The sequence below is a fragment of the Lepisosteus oculatus genome, chromosome 7 (genome assembly GCF_040954835.1).
Source record: "Lepisosteus oculatus isolate fLepOcu1 chromosome 7, fLepOcu1.hap2, whole genome shotgun sequence".
NCBI lineage: Eukaryota > Metazoa > Chordata > Actinopteri > Semionotiformes > Lepisosteidae > Lepisosteus > Lepisosteus oculatus.
This window is the reverse complement of record NC_090702.1, coordinates 48,475,479-48,497,768: the sequence shown is the minus strand read 5'-3', so window position 1 is coordinate 48,497,768 and position 22,290 is coordinate 48,475,479. Positions and strand designations below refer to the sequence as shown.

The 22,290-nt window shown below is 52.9% G+C and overlaps 1 protein-coding gene across 1 annotated transcript in view; it reads right to left on the bottom strand.

Annotated features, from left to right (window-relative positions):
• Positions 1 to 22,290, bottom strand: part of LOC102694156 (reelin) — a 168,564-nt gene that overhangs the window by 33,162 nt on the left and 113,112 nt on the right. Inside the window, 23 exon segments of the mRNA XM_069192636.1 lie at positions 698 to 768; positions 771 to 924; positions 2,439 to 2,541; positions 3,396 to 3,564; positions 4,613 to 4,795; positions 4,891 to 4,975; positions 6,274 to 6,451; positions 7,429 to 7,569; positions 7,683 to 7,956; positions 8,744 to 8,932; positions 11,982 to 12,140; positions 13,800 to 13,876; positions 13,973 to 14,180; positions 15,204 to 15,361; positions 16,126 to 16,361; positions 16,938 to 17,138; positions 18,100 to 18,271; positions 18,573 to 18,778; positions 19,062 to 19,248; positions 19,886 to 20,023; positions 20,535 to 20,647; positions 20,960 to 21,152; positions 21,799 to 22,035. Coding sequence (XP_069048737.1) covers positions 698 to 768; positions 771 to 924; positions 2,439 to 2,541; positions 3,396 to 3,564; positions 4,613 to 4,795; positions 4,891 to 4,975; positions 6,274 to 6,451; positions 7,429 to 7,569; positions 7,683 to 7,956; positions 8,744 to 8,932; positions 11,982 to 12,140; positions 13,800 to 13,876; positions 13,973 to 14,180; positions 15,204 to 15,361; positions 16,126 to 16,361; positions 16,938 to 17,138; positions 18,100 to 18,271; positions 18,573 to 18,778; positions 19,062 to 19,248; positions 19,886 to 20,023; positions 20,535 to 20,647; positions 20,960 to 21,152; positions 21,799 to 22,035 — 3,832 coding nt within the window.

Sequence of the window (22,290 nt, the reverse complement as noted above, 5' to 3'; positions counted from 1 at the left end):
GAAAGCACTATATACTGTAAGTGTAAGGATTATATACGTGATTTATGTAACGCAGCGCCTGTACAGCAGGTGTTGAAGCTCAGCAGGTGTGAGCCTGGTCAGTACCTGGATGAGAGACCTCCTGGGAAAAACTAAGGTTGCTGCTGGACGAGGTGTTAGTGGGGCCAGCAGGGGGCGCTCACCCTGCGGTCCATGTGGGTCCTAATGCCCCAGTATAGTGACGGGGACACTATACTGTAAACAGGTGCCGTCCTTCGGATGAGACGTAAAACCGAGGTCCTGACTCTCTGTGGTCATTAAAAATCCCAGGGCGTTTCTCGAAAAGTGTAGGGGTGTAACCCCGGTGTCCTGGCCAAATTTCCCATCGGCCCTTACCAATCATGGCCTCCTAATAATCCCCATCTATGAATTGGCTTCATTACTCTGCTCTCCTCCCCACTGAGAGCTGATGTGTGGGGAGCGTTCTGGCGCACTATGGCTGCTGTCGCATCATCCAGGTGGGGCTGCACATTGCAGGTGGTGGAGGGGAGACCCCATTACCTGTAAAGCGCTTTGAGTGGAGTGTCCAGAAAAGGGCTATATAAGTGTAAGCAATTATTATTATTATTATTATTATTATTATTATTATTATTATTACAGCACTGTTGGCCGAAGCCACTGCAGCTGGAAGCGAGCGCGGCTGTGGCCCGGCCCTCACCCGCACAGCCGCAGCTTCCCGAAGTGGATGACCTCCCGGCGCCAGCCCTGCGTGGTGCCTGGGTAGTAGACGCTGGCCGGGTGCATCTCGGTGGAGCACAGCGAGCTGAGCTGAGGACCCCCCTGGCACAGCGGCACCAGGAGGTGCCAGGTTGCCCCGAAATCCCTGGAGAACTCCAGCCGGGCGGGGTGAGCGGCCGAGCTGTCCGAGGTGCAGCCCACGTTGATCTGGGAGGCAGAGGGGGAAGAGAGAGAGGGAGACGGGCTCCTGAGACCCTCTCACATGCTTGTGTTACTCAGTGCGATTTCCCTGAGCTACTTGTTTCTGGCTCAGGTAGGGTGAACACATATCGTCATGCACAGAGGATGTCAAATAACATTCTCCGTGGCTAAGGATCTGCGCCTGTGGCTGGAAGGTTGTCGGTTCAAATCCCGCGGCCGGCAGAGGAATCGTACTGCGTTGGGCTCCTGAGCGAGACTCTTAACATTGGGCGCTGTACAATGGCTGACCCTGCACTCTGACCCCAAGCTCCGGTCTGTGTGTCTAAGCAAGCTGGGGTATGCGAAAAGACAAATTCCCAAAAGCAAGAAATTGTATATGGCCAATAAAGTGATCTAATCTTATCTAACTGTCTAAACCATTAAAAATAATTATAATCAGTCCAGACAGCAGTGTGTGTACATGTGGTCAGAGTACAGCAAGCAAGGTCAGGTGGTTTGGTTCATCTCCTGTGAGCAGTTTCATGTTGGGAGACAAAAAAAAGAGGCACTAGCTTTAAAGACTTATTTACACAAAATATTCATTTTTTTTTCTACAAAAGCAGAGGTTCCTCGCGGTCCATCACCTAACACAGAAGCTTCTCACACTCGCCGTAACCTTGACTTAACCCTTTCTAGCTAGCCAGTACTTAACGCTTTCCTAGATCAGGCGAGTCTGCTTTCACTAAACAATTACTCCCCCAGTGTTAGCCGGCCTTGTAACCCAATGCTAAAGAGGAGAAAAACTTTGCCTTGTGGGGTTAAAAGGGAAACCTACACACTTCTTGCCAACACGGAAATACAACTCCTTCACCAAGGTCTTATTTAAGTCCTTTTAGTGCTCAACAGCCATATACAGTTCTGAAGTTCATTCTCCTGACCTGTTGCGCCTCCCTCCTGCTATAACCTCCACATACTGTACTGTCCCAGCTCGCTGTTCCCCTGATCCCTGTCATTCATATCCCACACGGTCATCCGTACTGTCCCAGCTCGCTGTTCTCCTGATCCCTGTCGTTCATATCCCACATGGTCATCCGTACTGTCCCAGCTCGCTGTTCCCCTGATCCCTGTCATTCATATCCCACACAGTCATCCGTACTGTCCCAGCTCGCTGTTCCCCTGATCCCTGTCATTCATATCCCACATGGTCATCCGTACTGTCCCAGCTCGCTGTTCCCCTGATCCCTGTCATTCATATCCCACACGGTCATGTGAGCCATCTGGTGTCCATGCAGATCTGGCGGATATCTAGATCACCACTGCAGCTGCGCAGAGCCTGCCGCCTGCTTCATCTAGTGACCCCTGACACACTGGAGCCCCGGGGTGGGGGAAAGTGCCTTCCTCACACAATGCTTACAAAAATAAAAATAAAACACATATTTCCCTCAATCCCAAAATTCTGGTCAATTCCTATCACCCTCCTCTCCCTCCCTTCTGCCCTCCCTGACGCCGCAGGCCAGGGGGAGAGAGGCTGGCAATAGTACCTCGAACTGGACAATGGTGTTTTCATTGACGTCAATCTCCTGGGTGGTGATGGAGTGCTCTCCCGCCTCGCTGGACACAAACACCATGGCCGACTCGTCCTCCCTGCAGCGCACAGATCGCACACAGGGTTACGCGTGTGCTCGGCGCTGAGTTCCACACACACACACACACACACACACACACAGCCAGGAGATAAATGTACGCATGGCACTGAGTGAAACGGGAAGTGCAGTCCCAATCTCTCAGACCGGTTAATACAGTACATCTCGGTAACAAAATCAATTCCTCGACGCTACAGAAAAAAAAAGAGAAATTTCGAATTAAGCACAAACTCGTGAACTTTGGAAAAGCATTGCAAGTCACCATGTTGACGCAACTCGCATTCGAGTTCCCACGAATTGTGCCGTGAAGCGGCCCTTCCTGCTCACTAGTCTCCCTAATGAATAATGTAATGAGATGTACAGTACAAGCGCATAAATATAGGTTTGTGAAGCAGACATTTCACAGCAGAAATTCCAATGTGATCTGCATGCAGAGTTACCAAGTAAGTAGTATTTGCTGGCAAAACTATTCCAAAATCGAAAGCAATATTTCTGTTGGATTAAAAGAGTCGAATTCACAACCTGGCTTGTTTACCATGTAATAGGGCCGCAACACATCAACAGAAGTTTTGTTCTGAATCACAGAACATGGCGCTGAGCATACCTGGAAATTTCCACTATCTTCTGGTGTAAATTGAAGGTTTTACAAGTTACTGTGCACATTTGACTGTTATTGTGGTTTGAAACGTAACCATCAATGCTGATTCTTTCTAACCCTGAAACCTGAAAATAGCACTGCAGTTTCTCTTTAAACAGGCACGGCGACGAGCTGGGCGCACAAGCACAGAGAGCTCCCACCGCTGAGCAGTTCTGGCCAAGTGCACCACGCACATCGCTGAAGAAGCGGCTACTCACAGCGCCCCCTTCAGGTAGGGACAGTAGAGCCCGATGTTGCCCCCCGGGTAGAAGAGCCAGCTGTCTTCACGGGGCCCCCCCTCGAAACTGTCTGATAGGAGTTGGAGGGTGCGCAGGGCTCCGCCATCAATGATGAGGTCATCGATCACCCACACCTCCTCCTTCTTACCTGCAGGGGGGGCACAGCCCATCAGCTCTAGAATGGGGTCTTCCACACACTGTGCATGGTCAGGGCTCAGCACCGCCAGGCTACAGCTGGGAATCAGAGCCTCAGTAAACACAGCACACAGAGCAAGAGTGAGGGGCAGCGTGCCCCATGGATACAAATATTATATTCAATCTGTAGACGTATGAAATATTCACGTCAATATAAAAATATTTACAAATCTACAGCTTGCACGGAGGCAAAATTATTCCTCAAGGTCCATCTCACCGCCAAAATCTTTTTTCCCCAAAAGTCACCCTTTCCAGGTGAGCACAAGCACAGTGATTACAATGACAAGATGACTGCTGTTTCAGGGTGGAGTCTGAAATGCGGGGCCTGTGTCTCAGCATGATTTCGTCAGGCAAGCGGCTGCAGGAGGTGCTGGGATTACGTACTGCACTAGCTGCCACGTGGGTCACACTTGGCCGAAGGGGCGCCTGTCACTAAAACCGCTCCCGTGCTCTCGAGTCCACGCTGCCGCTCAGGGCTGCGGGCCTCTGCTGCACAGGCTGAGCTGGATCATTTTCAGGCGTACAACAGGGCAGGGGGGATCTTCTGACCAAACTCAGAACTGCGACGGAAGGGATCGCCGCCAAGGATCCACAGAGGGGGCGGAACGGAAGGCATGCTGGGGAACGGCGAGGCCAGGCGGCTCGCCTCGGGCATCGGCGGGCCCTCGCACCTGTTTGGGGAACGGCGAGGCCAGGCGGCTCGCCCCGGGCATCGGCGGGCCCTCGCACCCGTTTGGGGAACGGCGAGGCCAGGCGGCTCGCCCCGGGCATCGGCGGGCCCTCGCACCTGTTTGGGGAACGGCGAGGCCAGGCCGCTCGCCCCGGGCATCGGCGGGCCCTCGCACCCGTTTGGGGAACGGCGAGGCCAGGCGGCTCGCCCCGGGCATCGGCGGGCCCTCGCACCTGTTTGGGGAATGGCGAGGCCAGGCGGCTCGCCCCAGGCCTCGGCGGGCCCTCGCACCCGTTTGGCGCGGGATCCTGGGGGCCGGGGAGGGGCTCACCGTTGCTGTAGGGCTGCCAGAAGCGGAAGCGGGTGGCGTTGCTCTGGGCGCTGGCCGGCAGCGGCAGGTGCAGGAACAGCGTGTCGGTGGACTGGGGGAAGTAGAACTCGTCCAGGAGCAGCCAGCTGATGCCGCCGTTCACCGAGTACTGCAGCAGCACCGAGTGGGAGCGCTCCGGGACCCCTGGCGAGACACGCACAGGCACACGTTGGGCGACCGCGGCTCGGGGGGGGGGGCGGGGGGAGGCGGGACGGGCGGACAGATACACACAGCCATACCCTTGGTGATGAACTTGAAGGAGAACTGGATGTACAGGGTGCCGCTGCAGTCCAGGTCGCGCGACACCAGCATCCGCAAGCCCTCCTGCAGAGCCGGGCCCCACCGGGTCAAGGGGGGGGGGGCGACCAGGTCCGACACCGGCAGACCACGGCGAGCCCCAGAGGAGGAGGGAAAGGCGGGAAGTGAGATCAGGAAAAAGGCAACAGCTAAGACTCCGATCGCGACCCGAATCAGAGCTTTTCCAGCCTGGTGTTTCTTGGTTTCTGTTCGAGCCGAGTCAGGCCGACGCTTGACCCCCGCGGAGATGCGGCAGTGCCAACGCTCATGTTCACCGCGTCAGGAGCGGACAGCTGTGCTTCCCCTCTCGGCTGGCCTTCGCTTCAGCTTCATTCACGCCGCAGTCCGGCGGCTGGAACTCCTGACGTACCCCCCGGTCAAGAGTCTCCTGACCAGCGAGTGAGCACCTCTGCGTCAGGAGCCTCCACTTCGGCTGCTCAGTTATTTGGGGATGGGGAAATGTCCACATGACCGCATTTTGATGGAGCGAGCCAGTACAGTCCCTGCACACGATCACGGCGCGCTGTGCACTCAGTGCAATTTCAAGGCCCCAGGAGCCAGTCTGAGCACAGCTAGCTCCAGGGCCTTTCAGCACTGGTGCCCCACAGGAAACCTCACCAGCAGGCTCCTTCTGCTCTTCCTGCTGCTGGCTGAAGACCCACTTGTTCAGGGCTGCCGTCTCATCTCAGGAATACACCTGAGTGACTCTTTTGAAGCGCCCTGTAAAGTTTACAGGTGAGGGGCGCTGTATACGTGGAATTAAAATGACTTATCGACGGCTTTAATCAGACCAGTTCCAATTGTTGCTTTCAGCTGAAAATGCAGAGCCAGGCTGGAAAATCCCTGATTGAAATCCTATGAATAATCAGCAAGATAGGTTTGTGGAAGCTGGCTCTTATTTACAAAGTTTTAAACTTACGATTCCATCCTAAAATCAAGGAAAGCATAAGAACCTGAGTCTCGAGCATATGGAGAAAAACATATGCTCATACAGCACTAATTAATGCTGTATGAGGATGAGACCATTGTGCTGGGCAGCCTTGTATGATATACCAGGTGTGTTACATTTGGACCCATCGGCCCAGTCTGGGATACTACTGGCAGCAGGTGTGTGGGTGTGCCATTAAAGACTGGGTACCTTGATGGCACACCCCTCAGAGACACAGCCCCCTATTCCTCCAGCCTCACACTACTGGAGAGGGAGGGCTCTCATGGGTCTGACAACAGATCAATGATTTATCACTTCGTCTCCTGTCTGCTGGCCTCAGTCCATTTAAGACACCTTGCTGCACACCACAGCACAGCCCCCCCGTCCACAGACGCACCCCCTTGAAGATGAGCGCAGTGCCAGACTTCAGGGTCTCCCCGTTAAGAGTCCCCCTCTCGGCCCCGTACACCTCAGGCCACCGCTCGGGGCGCAGGTTTTCATTGAAGTCTTCCCGCAACACGGATGGCATGGGCGTCACAGGGACACAGTGAGGACCCCCAAAGCCGCGGTCACACCTGGGGGGGGGACAGGAGAGATTCAAGATGGGGGGAAGAGGTGGAAGGAGAAGGAAGAGGAGCACAGCGGAGACAGAGAGGAGGAGGAGAAAGGAGGGGTGAAGGGGTGAAGGGCAAGAGAAGAGCTCAGCAGAGACAGAGAGGAGGAGAAGGGAGTGATGAAGAGGAAGAGAGGAGTACAGCAGAGACAGAGAGGAGGAGACAGGAGTGATGAAGAGGAAGAGAGGAGTACAGCAGAGAGGAGGAGATGGGAGTGATGAAGAGGAAGAGAGGAGTACAGCAGAGACAGAGAGAAGGAGACAGGAGTGTTGAAGGGGAAAAGAGAGGAACCCAGCAGAGACAGAGAGGAGGAGAAGGGAGTGATGAAGAGGAAGAGAGGAGTACAGCAGAGACAGAAAGGAGGAGACAGGAGTGATGAAGAGGAAGAGAGTACAGCAGAGACAGAGAGGAGGAGACGGGAGTGATGAAGAGGAAGGGAGGAGCACAGCGGAGACAGAGGAGGAGACGGGAGTGATGAAGAGGAGGACAGAGGGAAGAGAAGGAGGGTAGAGGGAAGAAGGAGAAAGAGAGGATGACAAAGTGAAGAGAAGAGGAGAGAAGGCGCAGGGAAAGAGAAGGGGGCAGAAGGTAGGCCTGCTTATTCATCTCCAGCAGCGAGCAGCCTCAGGAAAACCAGACCTACACATCTGTCCGTTCACACAGAAGCTGGAGTCAGTCCATCTCAGGACCACACAAACAGACAGTTTAGAATAGCTCGTCAAACCTCGTCAGTGAGCCTTTGGAAGCTGGGAGTAAAGCAGAACACTAGGAGAAAACCCATGCAAACACAAGGAAACAGGCACACAATACGCATCCCAGCCCAGGACCCAAAAACCATGAGGTAGCAGTGCTAGCTGTCATGCACTGTCGTGCAAACTCAGAAGACTGTGATTTAGTGTGAATGCATGGTTCAGTCTGCATGTCCAGTGGGTACTCACACGCAATGGCCATTGTCACAGAAGCCATGACCGGAACACAGCCAGGGGCAGCCTGGGGAAAGGAGCACATTGTCCAGAGCCCACCCATCGGTGCCGGGGGAAAACTGGGGCTGGATCCATCGGAACCGTGTCCGGGGGGAGCTGGGGAGACAGACAGACTTTTTTTCGTTTCCAGATGACTGCCCGGCCCGTCAGCTGCAGACGAGCAGCCAGGCACGAGTGCAGCTACAGGGACACACAGACAGAGGGCGTACTTGGCGGCGCTGGGCAGGTAGACGGTGACCCTCCTCCAGCGGGTGAAGCGCGGCGCGGCGTACACCGAGCTCTCGGTGTACCCAGCGCAGCCGATGGCGGGGGGCACGCACTCGGGCGTCAGCAGGTGCCAGGTGCGGCCGGTGTCCGTGGAGAACTCCAGCTGCACGCCGCTGGAGAGCAGTGTTGCTTTGCTGCACCCCATGTTGAGCTCAAACTGCAGGAAGGACGAGCCTGACACCTGGAAATCCCAGGTCTCTGCATAGCGAGGCTTTCCTGTGGAGATCCACACACTGAGTGACAGTCTACCAACTGTACAACACTCACACTGAGACTGTACCACACACACTGAGACTGTACCACACACACTGAGTGACAGTGTCTACCAACTGTACAACACACACACTGAGACTGCACCACACACACTGAGACTGTACCACACACACTGAGTGACAGTGTCTACCAACTGTACAACACTCCCTGAGACTACACAACACACACACTGAGACTGTACCACACACACTGAGACTGTACCACACACACTGAGTGACAGTGTCTACCAACTGTACAACACTCCCTGAGACTACACAACACACACACTGAGACTGTACCACACACACTGAGACTGCACAACACACACAAACTGAGGCTGTACAACACACACTGAGTGACAGTGTCTACCAACTGTACAACACTCCCACTGAGACTGTACCACACGCACTGAGACTGTACCACACACACACTGAGACTGCACAACACACACACTGAGGCTGTACAACACACACACTGAGGCTGTACAACACACACACTGAGACTACACAACACACACACTGAGACTACACAACACACACACTGAGACTACACAACACACACACTGAGACTGTACCACACACACTGAGACTGAACCACACACACTGAGACTGAACCACACACACTGAGACTACACCACACACACTGAGACTACACCACACACACACTGAGACTGTACCACACACACACTGAGACTGCACAACACACACACACTGAGTGACAGTTCCCCTTGCGCTCCCCCTCTCAGCCGTACCGGAGTCAGTGTGGAAGATCAGCGCAGTGTCCAGCGACTGGCAGTCCATGCCCACCTCCCCACCCTGCACGCGGTACCAGCTGTGTTTCAGCGCGGCCGTTTCGTCAAACTTGTCGTGAAAGCCGGTTCTCGAGCTGTCATTCATCCCAATCAGAACATCGTCCACAGCCCACTGCGCTGAGTGCCTTCCTGTGGGGAGAGGGAGGGAGGAGAGAGACTGTAATCCGCCGGCCATGCCAACAGAACTCCTGGAGTCTGAAAACAACCTGGGAGAAGGAGAGTGAGGAGTGGGAGACTGGGATGGGGAGAGTGCTGTCCTGTGGAAGGGATACTCGGCCAAGTGAGACAAGACAGAATAGGGATGGTCCAGAGTGTGGCAGCGTTCTGCGTGGAGACAGAGTGAGGGAGGAGAGAGAGGGGGGAAGAGGGAGACAGAATCAGAGTGAAGAGTGAGAGAGTAAGAGTTAGAGTGAGAGAGGAGAGTGAGACAGAGAGAGGGAGGAGAGAGAATGCAGAGTGAGAGAGTGAGGGTGGAGAGTAAGAGAACAGAGCCCCCTGAGCCAGCTGGTCCTGAGGCTCACCGACCTGAGCCACACCAACCCTAACCAGCCTCAGGACAGCACTGCTAGAGCACCACAACCCAGACTCAACCACATCACAGCACAGATCAAACAGACAATACACACTAGCTGAATATTTGACCAAAATAAAAAATAACAAACAGAAACAGACCCTGACGAAGTACAGGCTCAGTGACCACAACCTGGCCATAGAAACTGGGCGACACAGGCAGACCTGGCTGCCCAGAGAGGACAGGCTGTGCTCCCACTGCCAGCAGGGAGAAATAGAGACAGAGGTGCACTTCCTACTGCACTGTGACAGATACTCTGGGATTAGAGAAACATTCTTCCCGAAATTCAGAAATCTAATCCCAGAGTTCCCACACCTGCCAAAACCACAACAGGTCCCAATCCTACTGGGAGAGGGAGGAGGGAACTCAGTTGAACTGGCAGCCCAGTGTGTGATCTCCTGTCACAGCCTGAGGAACAGTGAGTCCGTCTCCCAATAATGCTCCAGCCGCCTACAGTATATGTCAATATTATATAATATGTCTTTGTTGTAAATGTCTGTAACATGTCTGTAGATTTGATTTTACTTCTATTTTTTGTTTTGTTCTATGTTAATTTTATTATTTTTATTTGCTTTGGCAACACTGATTGTACCCATCGGTCATGCTAATAAAGCACCTTGAATTGAATTGAGTGACAGAGGAGAGAGACAGAGTGAGAGAGAGTGAGAGGGGAGAGTAAGAGGGGGGTGAAGAGTGAGAGAATGAGAGTGAAGAGTGAGAGGAGAGAGGGAGGAAGAGTGATAGCGGAGAGTGACACAGAGTGAAAGAATTCCCACACCTCCCAGAACCACAACAAGACCCAATCCTACTGGGAGAGAGAGGAGGGAACTCATCTGAACTGGCAGCCAAGTGAGTGATCTCCTGTCCCAGCCTGAGGAACAGACAGTGAGCCTGTCTCTCAATAATAATAATACAGTGTGTGATCTCCTGTCCCAGCCTGAGAAACAGACAGTGAGCCTGTGTCTCAATAATAATAATACAGTGTGTGATCTCCTGTCCCAGCCTGAGGAACAGACAGTGAGCCTGTCTCTCAATAATAATAATACAGTGTGTGATCTCCTGTCCCAGCCTGAGGAACAGACAGTGAGCCTGTCTCTCAATAATAATAATACAGTGTGTGATCTCCTGTCCCAGCCTGAGGAGCAGACAGTGAGCCTGTCTCTCAATAATAATAATACAGTGTGTGATCTCCTGTCCCAGCCTGAGGAACAGACAGTGAGCCTGTCTCTCAATAATAATAATACAGTGTGTGATCTCCTGTCCCAGCCTGAGGAACAGACAGTGAGCCTGTGTCTCAATAATAATAATACAGTGTGTGATCTCCTGTCCCAGCCTGAGGAACAGACAGAGCCTGTCTCTCAATAATAATAATACAGTGTGTGATCTCCTGTCCCAGCCTGAGGAGCAGACAGTGAGCCTGTCTCTCAATAATAATAATACAGTGTGTGATCTCCTGTCCCAGCCTGAGGAACAGACAGTGAGCCTGTGTCTCAATAATAATAATACAGTGTGTGATCTCCTGTTCCAGCCTGAGGAACAGACAGTGAGCCTGTGTCTCAATAATAATACAGTGTGTGATCTCCTGTCCCAGCCTGAGGAACAGACAGTGAGCCTGTCTCTCAATAATAATACAGTGTGTGAGCTCCTGTCCCAGCCTGAGGAACAGACAGTGAGCCTGTCTCTCAATAATAATAATACAGTGTGTGATCTCCTGTCCCAGCCTGAGGAACAGACAGTGAGCCTGTCTCTCAATAATAATAATACAGTGTGTGATCTCCTGTCCCAGCCTGAGGAACAGACAGTGAGCCTGTCTCTCAATAATAATAATACAGTGTGTGATCTCCTGTCCCAGCCTGAGGAGCAGACAGTGAGCCTGTCTCTCAATAATAATAATACAGTGTGTGATCTCCTGTCCCAGCCTGAGGAGCAGACAGTGAGCCTGTCTCTCAATAATAATAATACAGTGTGTGATCTCCTGTCCCAGCCTGAGGAACAGACAGTGAGCCTGTGTCTCAATAATAATAATACAGTGTGTGATCTCCTGTCCCAGCCTGAGGAACAGACAATGAGCCCGTCTCTCAATAATAATAATACAGTGTGTGATCTCCTGTCCCAGCCTGAGGAACAGACAGTGAGCCTGTCTCTCAATAATAATAATACAGTGTGTGATCTCCTGTCCCAGCCTGAGGAACAGACAGTGAGCCTGTCTCTCAATAATAATAATACAGTGTGTGATCTCCTGTCCCAGCCTGAGGAACAGACAGTGAGCTTGTCTCTCAATAATAATAATACAGTGTGTGATCTCCTGTCCCAGCCTGAGGAGAAGACAGTGAGCCTGTCTCTCAATAATAATAATATAGTATGTGATCTCCTATCCCAGCCTGAGGAACAGACAGTGGGCCTGTTTACCAGTAATGCCCCATATGTTTACATGTAAATATCTTACGATTTTGTCTTTATTGTAAATGTCTGTAGACTTTTGCTATATGTTAATTGCATTTGTTTTGCTTTGGCAACACTGGTTTTACTCATTGGTCATGCCAATAAAGCACCTTGAATTGGACTGAACTGAGAGCGGGGAGTGAGACAGAGTGAGACGGCGCGTACCGTGCTGCGGCTGCCACCACCGGAAGGCGGTGTTGGGCGTCTTCGCGGGGGGCGCCAGCTCGATGGTCACCACCTGCGGCTCCAGGAACAGCCCGAAACCCAGCTCCCTCAGCAGCTGCCACTGGACGCCGTTGTCGGTGGAGAACTGGACCAGCACTCCTACGGCAGGGAGAGAGCAGGCCTGCGTGAGCGGATCACAGCACCGGCACCGCGCCGCGCGCTCTGCTGAACCGACTGAACGGGCTCCTGCTTCCTCTCCGGAGGAAGAGCACAAGACTCTCTTCAGGCTCTCAAACAGCATTGTTTGACTTCATAACCTGCACCCTGAGCAAGGACGAACACGTATTTCAAGAGTATGCAAACATACGCCAGGAGTTTATTCTTTGACAACAGGTAAGTAGCAAAATTAAAACTGAATTAAATCAATTCAACAGCTTTTTGCATCTTAAGCAGTTTCCCTTAAAAACCAAAGAAGAACACTGAACATGAGGGACAAGTAAATGTACTGATTTATTCAGCTCTCTCACGCTCTATCAGAGTGGTCTCCAGTGCCTTAGTTTTCTCCAGGACAACATGACGGGTTTACTCTCCTGGTTAATAAAACAGCATTTTGCTAGATATCAACAGCAGACCCTCAGCAGTGCGCTATCACATAGGGTAGTGATTCACAGAGACTGACAGAACTCGCTCATTCACAGCCTCCTATAGTAAATCCTGCAACTACCACCGGCTGCCACAAGATGGCAGAAATGGGATTAAAACAAGTTCAAGAAAGAGAACTACATTCCAACTGTGTACTGTATAAAGGTAAAAAAGTAAAGCTTTGATTAATTTAACAGCTGAATTTGTTCAATTAAATTAAGAGTGAGCTGTACTGGCAGACTGTAACTGTTCATGTTTTCATCTCACATCATTTTATAATTTCATAATTTCTATGCTTAATACTCAAATCCACGTCCATACTAAACATGACACTGAAATAGCTGTCACTGCACTCTCTAATTGCATCTCTTGTGTAAAAACTTGGGTGACTCAAACTTTGCTTAAATTGCGACAAGACTTGGCACTTGGAAGCTCATGCTACTTGGCACCTCCTATCACCTACAGGTATGTGAAGCCAGTGCAGTAACCAGGTGATGGGGGCTCCCTCCACCACCACCAGCGTGCAGCCCCACCTGGATGATGTGACGGCACCCATAGTGCTCCAGAACGCTCCCCACACACCAGCTCTCGGTGGGGAGGAGAGAAGAGTGATGAAGCCAGTTCACAGATGGGGATTATTAGGAGGCCATGACTGGTAAAGGACACTGGGATTTTTAATAACCACAGAGAGTCAGGACCTCGGACCGAAGGATGCTGCCTTTTTACAGTATAGTGTCCCCGTCACTATACTGGGATGTTAGAACCCACACAGACTGCAGGGTGAGCTCGACATACTGGCTCCACTAACACCTCTTCCAGCAGCAACCTTCGCTTTTCCCAGGAGGTCTGCCGTCCAGGTACTGACCAGGCTCACACCTGCTAAGTCTCAGGGGGTTGCCAGTTGTGAGCTGCAGGGTGATATGGCTGCTGGCCATGTCTGTCTGTGGCATGTCCATGGCCATGACACGTCTGTGTAGTTGTGTGTGTGTCTGTCCCAGTGTCTGAACTGGTGTGGGTGTCTGTGTGTGTGCTGGTACTGTATGTATCCATGTGTGCCCTGTGATGGACTGGTATCCTATCCAGGGTATAGTTGTGACCTGTGCCCTATAAATCTGAGACAGGCTCCAGGATACCACGACCCTGACCAGGGATTGGTGTGTCTGGCCCTGTGGTTACCTTCATCCCGGGAGCGAGGCCTACTGCAGGAGGAGCCCAGAGCCTTACTCCCAATCCGGATGAAGAACTGGAGCAGCCTGGAGAGAGAGGGAGAGAGAGCAGAGAGATGCCGTTGAAGATGACAGCGCCCAACTCAGAGGACTAACAATCAGTGTTCGTGGGGGAAGACTGACCTGGTGTGCGTGGTATCCAGGGGGACAGTCCTGGCCTCCCTCCTTCCTGGGCCATTGAAATATAGCGCCTTTCCCTCGCTGATGGTCCCACAGCCCATGCCCACCTGCCCCCCGGTCTGGCCCTGCCACAGTGGGCTGAGTTTGCCTTCGAACCCCTCCCACATCTCAGTTGGGCTGGGCTGTGTGGGTACACATGTTCCCTCTTCCACTGCAGGGCACACACAAGCAGACACACAGCAGAGCGTTACTCCTGCGCAGGCCGGTCCTGGCAAGGCACACACAGACAGACACACTGGAGAGCGTTACTCCTGCACAGGCCAGTCCCAGCAAGGCACACACAGACAGACACACTGGAGAGCGTTACTCCTGCACAGGCCAGTCCCAGCAAGGCACACACAGACAGACACACTGGAGAGCGTTACTCCTGCACAGGCCAGTCCCAGCAAGGCACACACAGACAGACACACTGGAGAGCGTTACTCCTGCACAGGCCAGTCCCAGCAAGGCACACACAGACAGACACACACACCGAAGAGTGTTACTCCCGCACAGGAGTGTCCAGGCAAGGCACACACACAGACAGACACACCGAAGAGCGTTACTCCCGCGCAGGATGGTCCAGGCAAGGCACACACACAGACAGACACACCGAAGAGCGTTACACCCGCGCAGGATGGTCCAGGCAAGGCACACACACAGACACACACACACACCGGAGAGCGTTACTCCCGCGCAGGATGGTCCAGGCAAGGCACACACACAGACACACACACACACCGGAGAGCGTTACTCCCGCACAGGATGGTCCAGGCAAGGCACACACACAGACACACACACACCGGAGAGCGTTACTCCCGCTCAGGATGGTCCAGGCAAGGCACACACACAGACACACACACACCGGAGAGCGTTACTCCCGCTCAGGATGGTCCAGGCAAGGCACACACACAGACACACACACACACCGGAGAGCGTTACTCCCGCGCAGGATGGTCCAGGCAAGGCACACACACAGACACACACACACACCGGAGAGCGTTACTCCCGCGCAGGATGGTCCAGGCAAGGCACACACACAGACACACACACACCGGAGAGCGTTACTCCCGCGCAGGCCGGTTCCGGCTTGGCTTTTTTCTGGTTGTCTCCTCCTTTGTCCCTCTCCCCTGCTCTCCCAGTCCAGCTCCCCCTGTGCCCCCGCCCGCCTGGGCCCCACCCCCTGCTCCGGTACCTGTGTAGCCCATGTCGCAGAAGCAGACCCCCGAGATGCAGTCGCCATGCCCCCCGCAGTGGTTGGGACAGGGCTCGGAGATGTAGACCCCATCCAGGGCAAAGGGAGGGGCGTCCCGGTGCACACTGCTCTCCTGGAACCAGCGGAAGCGCGTCTTGCTGAGGGAGTGCAGATGAGGGCAGGAGCATGGAGGAGATGAGGAGGAGGTGGTGAGACGGCAGAAGGGAGACAATGAGGGGCAAGGGGATGGGGGAGACAGAGAAGGAACTCAGAATTCAGAGTGGGGGCTGTTTATGGTACGGTATTGTGTCGTACTGGTTGTGTATATCTCCGTGACTCTATCAATGCAGTGTGCAATCACGGTGCATCAGGGGTGTGTGTCGCAGTCAATGTGTGTGATTACAGCGTGTGCCAGTGTTTTTGTGTCTTAGGGTGTGTGTGTTTACAGTGTGTGCCAGTGCTGGTGTATCTTTGTCTACAGCGTATCTGTGTTTGTGTGTCTCAGCGAGGGTGTGTATCTACAATGCACGTCAACGTTTGCACGTCTGTGTCAGAGTGTGTGATTATTGTATGTCAGTTTCTTTGAGCAACTATCAATGTGTGTGTCTGGTGTGCATGCCAATGTCTGTGCGTCTGCGTCAGAGTGTGTGACTCTGTGTGTCAGTCTGTGTTTGTGTGCATCTAGTGTGCATACTGATGCTTGTATATCTGGGTGTGTACGATCACAATACATGCCAGAGTGTCTCAGACAGTGTGAGCGAGCGATTCCAGTGTCAATGTGTGTCTTTGTCAGGTTGTGTGCATCCTTACAGCGTGTGTCAGTGTATGTGTGCCTCCTGTAGTGTGCGACTCCAGTCTGCACGACTCTGCTGGTGTCCGTGTGGGAGTCCAGGGGGCTCTGTGTCTTTGCCTGTCGTCGTACCTGGCAGCCACAGTGCGTGGTATCACCACAGTGACCCTGGTCCAGTGCTCATAGTCCCCAGCGCTGTAGACGGTCGGCTCACGAAGTTCACGCCTGCTGCCCTGGCAGGTGCCCCCTCCTGGAGAGGCTGGGTAGCACCCCTCCCGGACCAGAGCCCAGCTGCGCCCTGCGTCCTGGGAGAACTGCAGCAGCACTGGAGCCGAGGCGCTGAACTGGGACTCACAGCCGATATTCAGCTGAGGGAGAGGCAGGGAGAGCATGGGGTAACAGGACAGAGAAACACTCTGGGATTAGACACACGCTCTCCCCCATGATAATGAATCTGATTTTATTTATGACCTTCAGAATCAGGACAGCTTCCAATCCTACTGGGGGAAGAAACTCAAAAGAGCTGCAGCCCAGTATGGGATCTCCTGGCACTGCCTAACGAACAGAGCGTGACCCTCTCAAAGAAATAATCTTACTGTTCTAAACATCTGTAAATGTTCTGCTCACTTTTTTTGCTTTGGCAACAGTGTAATCCATTGGTCATTCTGATAAATTTCTTTTAATCTAAGTACTGAAAGAGGATTTTGCTGTGTCTGGAATGGGCAGTGATGCTGACAGATTTCCTGCTTGGAGTGCAGGCAGTAAGAAGGAAAAGACAGTCACAGCAATCCATCCCAGTGTACGAGATCTGGTAATCCCTGTTTCTGGACTGCTGTTTCTTAATCTACTTTTGTAATTGAGGAGTTAGCTGAATCAGAAGACCAGTGCCTGAAATTCATCCCCTTGTAGCATGGGGCATTTACCCCCCCCCTGGTGGTCAATACCTTGAACTGCAGGGTGTATCCTGGGCGCAGGGCAAGGTCCCGGGTTACTGCCATGCGGTCGCCCTCTGAGCGCCCGAACACCATGGCAGAGGGCGTGGGTGCACAGAAACTCTCGTTCTTCTCCATCCCCTCATTGCCCAGCATCAGCCACACACTCAGCTGGTTTAGAGGGTAGTCAAACGCTGGCTTTTCGTAGAAATTCTGAGAATCAGAAAGCCATAGGAAGACAGACTATTACTTGTGTGCCAGCTTGTCTTCTCTGCTATCTGTGCACCAGTGTGACAGCTCCATTACCTGTGCACCAATGTGTTAACCTCGTTTAGTTGCGTACCAGTGACAGTTCTGTGAAATGTGTGCCAATGTCTTCTCTGTTAACTGTGTGTCAACATGCCAGTTCTGTGCACCATTATGTCTGCTCTCTTATCTGTCTACCTGTGTGTCTTCTCGTCACCTGTGCACCAGTGTGTTAGCTCTGTGTTAGTGTGTCAGCTGTCAGCCCTGTGCCAGTGTGTCAGCTCTGTCAGATGTGTGCCAGTGTGTCAGCTCTGTGTTAGCGTCAGCTCTGTCAGCTGTGTGCCAGTGTGTCAGCTTTGTTATCTGTTTGCCAATGTGTCAGCTGTCAGCTGTGTGCCAGTGTCAGCTCTGTTATTTGTGTGCCGGTGTGTCAGCCTTGTGCCAGTGTGTCAGCTGTCAGCCCTGTGCCAGTGTGTCAGCTCTGTCAGATGTGTGCCAGTGTGTCAGCTCTGTGTTAGCGTCAGCTCTGTCAGCTGTGTGCCAGTGTGTCAGCTTTGTTATCTGTTTGCCAATGTGTCAGCTGTCAGCTGTGTGCCAGTGTCAGCTCTGTTATTTGTGTGCCGGTGTGTCAGCCTTGTGCCAGTGTTTCAGCTGTCAGCCCTGTGCCAGCGTGTCAGCCCTGTCAGTTGTGTGCAAGTGTGTCAGCTCTGTGTTAGTGTCAGCTCTGTTATTTGTGTGCCAGTGTTTCAGATCTGTGTCAGTGTGTCAACTCTGTCAGCTCTGTATCAATGTGTCAGCTGTGTGCCAGTTGTCAGCTCTGTGTCAGTGTGTCGGCTGTGTGCCAGTGTTTCAGATCTGTGTCAGTGTGTCAACTCTGTCAGCTCTGTATCAATGTGTCAGTTGTGTGCCAGTGTGTCAGCTCTGTTACCTGGGGGAGAGTGGGGTTTGCAATGGGTATAATGTGTTTCTCTCTCTCAGAGAGGATGATGATGTCGTCAATGGCCCACTGGTCGTACCCCTCCCCTGAGTGCAGCGGCTGCCACCAGCGGAACCGGGTGCAAGGTGTCTTGGCAGAGCTGGGTATCTCATAGTGAACAAACCTGAATGAGTAGAGGAAAGAGTTAAAATAATCGCTCTCTCCTAGGGCCCCCAGTGAATAGCACGCTATAATGTGCAGGCAACCCCTAATGAATTTAGAATTAGTCACTGCTTTAAATTACACAAGAAACAGCTCCCATGGAAGGGCACATCTCCTTTTCCTCCCATCTGTCCCGTTAACTCCACTTCCTCTTTCTCTCACCTTGGTTAAAATCAGTAAGCAACCCCCTCTCTCCCCCACCTAACACACCTTTCTCCCCTGCCTCTCCTGCTCTCCCTGCTCATCTCTGCCTGTCGTCTCACCGTGGCTTGGTGAAGTCAGTGAAGTACATTTCTGCAATGAGCCCCCAGCTGATGCCCCCGTTGTTGCTGTACTGCAGGAGCACACCCTCCTCTCGGCTGTCGGCATGGTTACACTCCGCCCAGTCCCCGCCCACGCGGAGGTAGAACTGCACAAACTCCACCCACTCCGTGTCCAGATCCCAGCTAACCAGCTGCCTGCGCCCTGCCTGAAAAAGAGCAGAAAGGGATAGAGAGGGGAGAACGGGGGGAGGGGGGGGAAGAAGGGTGATGTTGGGGTGAAGAAATAGTGGGGGAAATTACAGAAAGGGAGAAAGATGGAGACTTACGCTCCAAAACACAAAGATGGGCCCACTGGGATGTCGCCATTTACAGACGATGTGCTCGCCATGCCAAGGAAAACAACTGAAATGGCACAGACTGTCATGGCACGAAGTGTGCATGAAGCCAGGCAGGGACACAGACTCAGCCACATGGATATCAGTGGACTACCTTGCTGAAGTAGAGTGAAGACCCAGCAGAGACGACCCCACAGCCCTGCTCTGGGGTCACCACCTGTCCACCGATCACCTCCTTCCAGGCGCTGTGCAGAGAACTCTGGGACTCAAAGTCTGACATCACGCTGGAGGGGAGGTGTGTGCTGGGCTGGCAGTCTGGCCCCGAGAAGCCTTCATCACACCTGAGGGAGCAGGGAGAGGTGGAAAGAGTTTGGCGACAGGGAGTGCAGTACGTAACAGATCTAATCCCAGAATTCCCACTCCTGTCAGAACCAGAACATCTTCCAATGCTACTGGGGGAGAGGGGAGGGAACTCAATAGATCTGCAGCCAAGTATGAGATCTCTGACACTGAGCCTGTCTAATAATAATGGTTTGTGTTTTATGTGTTGTATGTAAATGTCCAAATAGTATGTATATACTGTAGTAGTTCAGGTGTAGGCTGCAAAGGAACAAGTAATAGATTTATTCCATGCTGAAAAGCATGGAATAAACCTATTACTTGTTCCTTATTTATACTGTCAATGACTGTAAAGGCTATGTTAATTGTTTCTGCTTTGGGAACACTGTAATTATTCAATTCAAGATACTTTATTCATCCTAGGAGAGCAATTTAAGAGCAAAGGCAATTTATGGCACATAATTGGTCATGCCAGAAAAAGCTCCTTGAATTTGAAATTGTACGCTGTGTGCGGCGTGACCCCAAATTTGATCTGAGCCTCAGACAAGCAGCAAGCAGGCCCAGAATGCCAAGAGGCTGGCCAGTCACCGTGGGGAGCCCCCCTCCAGCCTGCCCTGAAGCTGCAGTACCCTCGCTGACCTGCAGGTGCCGTGGTTGCACCAGCCGTGGCCCTGGCACATGCTCGGGCACTGCTGGCCGATGTAGATGTCGTCCAGTGCCCACTCGTCGGGGGCGCCGTAGTAGCTCTGGATCCAGCGGAAGCGCGTGGCGCTGGACCTGACGCAGGGAAGAGCGGAGGGAGAGGTGTGATCGCGGACCGGGCCGCGCCAGGCTGCCAGACTCCGAGGCGGGTACCCCGATCACTTTCGTCTCCCACCCCGACCAACACCCAACAGCGACAGCCGTGTGTTCTCGTGTGTGTGTGTGACGGATGAGGCCTAGGGCCGGGAGGGAGGGGATGCCATTAAGGTTTTAGTGCTCGTTTCCCGCTCCAGCGACCCCAAGTGATGTTTCATTGTGACCTTTGACCCACATCCACTGACAGACGCTTGGTAGGATGTTTAATGCCCCTCGATACTCCTGCTGACCCTGAAATTTCACCCTTTTCCATGAAAGTGGGATAAGAAAGGCTTTGTTTACTGTCGGGGTGGGTGCCAGAAAACCAGGGTGGAAATGGGGGTGACCGAGCCCCCTGAGCCGGGAGTGGAAAGGTGGAGCGCAGAGCAGGAGTGAGTGTGGGAGGGGGGACAGGGCACCCCTGTGTGCTGGGTGTCAGGGTCGTACTCACCAGGTCTTCTGAGGGAGGGGCAGAGTGACCCTTCGCCACTGTGAGAACTCGGAGGGGTGATACACGCTGGGGGCAGTAAACTCCACACAGCTGGGCATCCCGGGCAGACAGGCCTGGAACAACACAGCACGGCTCAGGATACTACCGCACGTCAGTATAATATTCATCTCTGCAACCACACAGCTCCAGATGGAGCGAAAACAACATACTAGAAATACTGCGGAGAGTGGAGGGAAAGAGGAGGTCAAGTAAGAGCAGAAGAAGAAAAATAAGGCCAGAAGACAAAGAAAGTGCAGAAGAAATGAAAAAGGAAGTAACCCAAGGCTAGTAGTAGCAAAGATCAGAGCAGGATTGCATGGCTGTGTGACCTGGGGGCTGCAGTGTTACGCTGTGCCCAGCAGGGCGGCGCTCTCTCTCTCTCTCACCTCTTGCACCAGGTGCCAGGTCAAGCCGTGGTTGGTGGAGAACTCCAGGCTGACTTGTGTGTCGATATGTGGTGAAGCCTCACGCCCGCAGCCCAGCACCAAGGCAAACTGCAGCATGTAGGACGCCCCTATCTGCATGGACTGGGTCTCCACATAGCGGATACTGGAGCCAGGGCTGGACTCGCCTGTGAAACTGGCAGAGCCGGAGGGAAGAGAAAGTTCAGTCCCTGTGCTCTAACGTCCAGCTTCAGGAACCACTGGGCAAGCAAAAGGAAAAGAGAGCCAACCACAGGGCCACAGCACGTGGCTGTGTTTGTGACAGTGAGTCTGTGTGTCAGTGCGTGTTTGTGTCAGTGTGTCAGTGTATCTGTGTTGTCAGTGTCTGTCAGTGTATCTGTGTGCCAGTGTGTGTTTGTGACAGTGAGTCAGTGTATCTGTGTGCCAGTGTGTGTTTGTGACAGTGAGTCAGTGTATCTGTGTTGTCAGTGTCTGTGTCAGTGTATGTGTGTGCCAGTGTGTGTTTGTGACAGTGAGTCAGTGTACAGGTATCTGTGTGCCAGTGTGTGTTTGTGACAGTGAGTCAGTGTATCTGTGTGCCAGTGTGTGTTTGTGACAGTGAGTCAGTGTATCTGTGTGCCAGTGTGTGTTTGTGACAGTGAGTCAGTGTATCTGTGTGCCAGTGTGGGTCAATGAGTCAGTGTATCTGTGTGCCAGTGTGTGTTTGTGACAGTGAGTCAGTGTATCTGTGTGCCAGTGTGGGTCAGTGAGTCAGTGTATCTGTGTGCCAGTGTGTGTTTGTGACAGTGAATCAGTGCCATTCTTAAAGTGTGCCAGTATACCTCAGTGTCCAGTCGTGCTGACAGTAGGGCTGCACATGTCCCAGGTAGAAGCCCAGGCTCTGAGTGACCTCCAGCACATTGCTGAAGTCGAGGCTGATGCTGTTGAAGAGGACGGAAGTCATGGTGATCTCATCCAGTGCCCACACGTCCTGGCCTCGCCCAGAGTGATACGGCTGCCACCACCGGAACTGCACTCCAAACGTCCGGGCACCCTGAGGCAACTCTACAGACACAATCCTGACCGAGAGTGAGAGAGTTCGGGACGGGGAGACAGACAGGGAGAAGGTGAGAAATGGAGAAGGGTGGAGTAAACATATTATGAACTACACACTGAGTGTTAAGTGTCCCCAGTCAGGACTCAAACTAGGAACCCCTTGTCTTTCGGCTGCGTTTTCGAAATTCACCAGCAGAGGGCCTGGACCCATTGCCACGAAGGGCTGACAGAAGAAATTCACAGGGATAATGCTTTATGTGTGTCACTGGGTGGCTCTG